The sequence below is a fragment of the Bison bison genome, unplaced genomic scaffold (genome assembly GCF_000754665.1).
Source record: "Bison bison bison isolate TAMUID 2011002044 unplaced genomic scaffold, Bison_UMD1.0 scf7180017864158, whole genome shotgun sequence".
NCBI classification, from domain to species: Eukaryota; Metazoa; Chordata; class Mammalia; order Artiodactyla; family Bovidae; genus Bison; species Bison bison.
Window position 1 is genome coordinate 257,411 of NW_011494730.1, and position 4,536 is coordinate 261,946.

The 4,536-nt window shown below is 47.2% G+C and overlaps 1 protein-coding gene across 4 annotated transcripts in view; it reads left to right on the plus strand.

Annotated features, from left to right (window-relative positions):
- The window catches only part of GRIK3 (glutamate receptor, ionotropic, kainate 3), a 247,288-nt gene that overhangs the window by 220,200 nt on the left and 22,552 nt on the right, over nucleotides 1-4,536 (plus strand). For all 4 annotated transcript variants that reach the window (XM_010841149.1, XM_010841151.1, XM_010841150.1 and 1 more), the window contains one exon: nucleotides 3,986-4,104. In XM_010841149.1, the coding sequence (XP_010839451.1) occupies nucleotides 3,986-4,104 (119 nt within the window). The remainder of the gene's footprint in view (nucleotides 1-3,985; nucleotides 4,105-4,536) is intronic.

Consider the following 4,536-nt stretch of genomic DNA (forward strand, 5'->3'; position numbering starts at 1 on the left):
GAAGGAGGAAGGGAGGGAAGGAGGGGGGAGGGACGATGCTTGCCATCACGGAGACCAGGCCAGTTGGCACTCACGACAAGGAGATAATCCTAAGTGCTTGACCCGGGAAACAGGACTGAGGGCGAGCCGCCAGTCCAGCCCCCCAGGAGTCACATTCCAGCCAAATCCAGTACAGATGAGAGCCCCAGGGAAGAGGTGATCCCAGCCACAGTTGGTGCTCTGTCTACACCTGTCATCTGGGGCTGGAGTTTAGCCTTCACCCTTCAGGGGAGACAGGGTATCTCCAAGTCAGTCTCTCCCACTGACTTGCAAAACTTGGAGAACCCCTTGTAGCCACAAGCCATAAATCCAAGATCCATCATTCACTTCGGTGGCACCTTCCTTACTGTCCAGCAGCCATTCCACCCCTCTGTCCTCCTGGGGCACTGGAGTGGGAATCTGGGCTCCTCCACCCCCTGACTGCAGGACCATCGCCAGCTGGAGGGCCCAGGCTGCCTCCCCACCTGTGAAGTAGGCATCTGCTGCGCTGTCTGCCTTCAAGGGGTAGTGAGGACCCAGGTCTACAACAAGACTTAATAACCCGGAGACCCATTCTAGACCAGTTATTTTTATCATGGTAAGAAATTCCACCTCCAGGAATGTATCCTGTTGAAAGTCACCACTGAGCCTCACTTTACATGCATGTGCGTGCTTGGTCGCTTCGGTCATGTCTGACTCTGTGTGAGCTACCCATGGACTGTAGCCTATCAGGCTCCTCTGTCCATGAGATTCTCCAGGCAAGAATACTGGAGTGGGTTGCCATGCCCTCCTCCAGGGGATCTGCCCGACCCAAGGATCAAACCCATGTCTCCTGCGGCTCCTGCACTACGGGCGGATTCTTTACTGCTGAACCACTGGGGAAACCCTGGCTCACTTTACAGTCCTCCATGAATCTAGAAAGCCTTCTCAGCAAAGCCCTAGACAAGGCTGCCCTTTGGCCTGGGGACTCATAGAAGTGTGGGCAAGGATGTTTCTTTCAGCAGAGTGTATCACAGTGGGAAAAAGGGCCAGGCTGTGTCAACAAAAGAGGAGTGGTTAAAAATACCCATTAACTGAAAAATTATACAAACGAACTTATTCACAAAACAGAAAGAGATTCACAGGCATAGAAAACAAACTTATGGCTACCAAAGGGGATGGTGGGAAACTGTGGGGAGGGGAGGGTAAAAATTAGGAGTTTTGGATTAATACATACACACTACTGTACAGAAAGTAGAACAACAGGGACCTACTGTATAATAGCAAACGCTATACTATAATACATGCTATACTCAATAGCTTATGATAACCTATAATGGAAAAGAATCTGAAAAAGAATATAAATATAGAACTAAAGCACTGTGCTGTGTGCCTGAAACTGGCACAACTTTGTAAATCAACTATACTTCAGTGTTAAAAATATTTTAAAAAAAATCCTGTTAAGTAGTTATAGAGAATAAAGGGCATTAGGAGTAATGGTTCTAGAAAGAGGGTGGTGGCTTATTAAGTGACAAATCAAGACCTAAGACATTATTATGGTATGATGTGATTTTTTCTATGTAAAAGGATGATTACATGTATCATATCTATCTATCTATATACATATATATTGTGTGTATGTACATTAAAAAAGCAGGGCTTATGAGATCGCATCAGAAATCACCTTTGCTTTGTCCCTCACCCACTTTTCATCCACCTGCCAAGAGAAGGAACTGGTAACCCACTCCAGTACTCTTGCCTGGAGAATCCCATGGACAGAGGAGCCTGGTGGGCTAGAGTCCACGGGGTCGCAAAGAGTCAGGCACGACTGGGTGACTAACTCACACACCTTCCAGTGTGTACAGAGGAGAAGTTCTTTGCCCCAGTGAAAGCTCTGCTGGGACCTGTCACTTTTTGGATCACTTCCAGGGCACAGAAACCCTAGGTCTCTCTCTGTAGCACACACACACTTTCAACTCAGAAGTTAGAAGGCTGAGTCTCCACGTTTCTATCGTCATGCACAGTTCAGACTCCTCCCCTTGCCCCCTTGCGGGTCTGCTTTGGCAGTACCTCCTTAGTCTGCCCACGCCCTGTTCAGTGCCTGGTCCTTCAGCAGCCCCCGCCCTATGGCTTCTCTCTGTTGGAGTCTCATTGCCTTTCTTGGATACGAGTCGTGATGGGTCTCTCTTCTGTATAAGCCCATCTCGTCCAGGAAAACAACCTCAGCCCTGACCGTGCTAGGCCTGCAGGTCAGTCCTGTGCAGCAAGGACTTACTCTCGTAGAAAACATGCATCAGCCCGACCCCTGCCCTCCAGATTTCCCAGCTAGCGTCCACCACATCCTTACAGAGCCATTTCCAGGCTCTCCCAGCCACCCTGTGGAAGCCACTCTCCCTAGACTTCACTGTGGGAATGCAGGGGCCCCTGAGTGCACAGCTCTCCAAAGGCTTTCTCTAAAACCCTTCTCACAACAGCCTCTCATCTCCACTCTCTTCATCCTCTATCTCTTCCTTGTGGATTTTTAGAGCCTCTAGCCAGATCGTGGTCATTCCCTTTGAAAATCCCCATCTTGATTTGAAGCCTTACTTTGGAATTTCCTATTTGCAGGATCTTTCCACTTCGTGAAAACCAAATTCTTTTCATGTGAGCATTTTGTTGATCAATGTTTAATTTACTAAAGCTTTTAGAAGAGAGATGGAAAGTCACAGCTTCACTCTTAAAACGCATCACACTTTACAAAACAAAAGAAAATTCCATCAGACATGTGTCTCCTTCTGGGTCTCTCATGTCAGCATCTGACCCTACACCAGCCACTCTGAACACACCGACATCAGCCACTTCAGCCACGTCAACCACACCAGTCACACCAACCACTCTAGACTGGTGGGGACTTTCTCCAGAGTCTCTCAGTCTCCCCAGAGTGTTCCAGCTTCCTCCAACTTACATTTTCTCAACTGGAATTCACACAATAAACAAAGACCCCCTCCAATTATCAGGTCTTCTCTTCCTTAGAAGGCAATGGGGCCGGGGAGGCTTAAATAACAGTTTTTTTTCTGTCATGCATGTATTTGTATATTCAGAAAGAAAAATCTGAAAAAAAACGATAGAACACATTATTCTTCCCAAGAGGTGGGATCATGGAGTACTTTCACTTTCTCAGTGTGTTTTATACCGTCTGAATATTTTATCAAGAGTGTATTTTACTATTTTTCCATTTCAAGGTTTTCAAAGTACACAAGTAATTTAAAAGCCTATTTTCATTTTTCAAAGTTCATGCAATACACACAAAGCAACAGGCTTCCATGAAATTTCTTCTGCGTTTCCCCTCCCCAGAGGTCAATAGTGGTTTTTTTTTAGATCTGGATCCTTCCAGACTGTATATGCATTTGTATTCAAATGCACATAAATAGGTACGAAACTATGTCTTCAGGAATCTATTTATGTAAATGTGATCATATTGTTCTTATTTTTATCACTTAAAAAAAAACAAACAATATGTGTTGAAGATCCTTCCCTGTTGGTGCATCTCTTCTAACGGCTGCGTGCAGTTTCAGAGTGTGATGGTGGCGTAGTCTATTTAATCATTCCTCTATTGAAGGACATTTAGCTTGTTTCCAGTTTTTTGCTATTACAAACAATGCTTTGATAAACACCCCCATGCACTTCTCTTTATGCTCCTGGAAGAGTGTTTTTTCTACGATGGATAATGAGTCGCAGAATTGCTAGGTTGAAGGGCATGTGCACTTTTAATTTTAAGAGATACTGCTGAATTACTTTTATCACCAGAAAAGGGCACTAACAATAAAAAACGAGAAGCAAAATGACTCTGGTTTCCCATTCCCTGACTCCCTAGCAGAACAATGAGGGAATTGATGCTAAAGTGGTCGGCACATCATTGTTTGCTAAACCGCCAGCTTGTAAGGCGTGAACACCCCTTCCTCCCATCTCCCCGAAGAATTGCCTCATTGCTCCCCTCTTCCTGCTGCAGGTTCAGCCCTTACGAGTGGTATGACGCTCACCCCTGCAACCCAGGCTCCGAGGTGGTGGAAAATAACTTCACTCTGCTGAACAGCTTCTGGTTCGGAATGGGGTCCCTGATGCAACAAGGTATGTGTGCCCTTAGAAGGGTGCAGACACCTTTACCAGGTCCCCGAGCTCCACCTCTGCTGGAGCTAGCTGGACTGGCTCACCGTCTGAGGCTGAAGCATATGCCAACACCTGCAGTGGGCAGGGCTCATCCCCAGCCTCTCCTGCCCCAGCTGGGACGGATATACAGCATCCTGCCTCCTGCAGTCAACCCCCTGATTCTCACCGCCACAGAATCTGCCTGAGCAAAGTTGGACTAAGGATGGAGGGAGACTGGAGGCAGGGAGCCTGGGTGGAAGGCCACTGCAGAAATGAGATGGTGAGACCTGAGCCAGGGTAGTGGCTGCGGGAGTGGAGGCCAGAGATGGACTTTAAGAACTTCAGGATGTAGCAGGGACTGGACTTGGTGACTGCCTAGCTCTGGGGAGCCCAGTAGAAGGAAGGGGGCAGGAG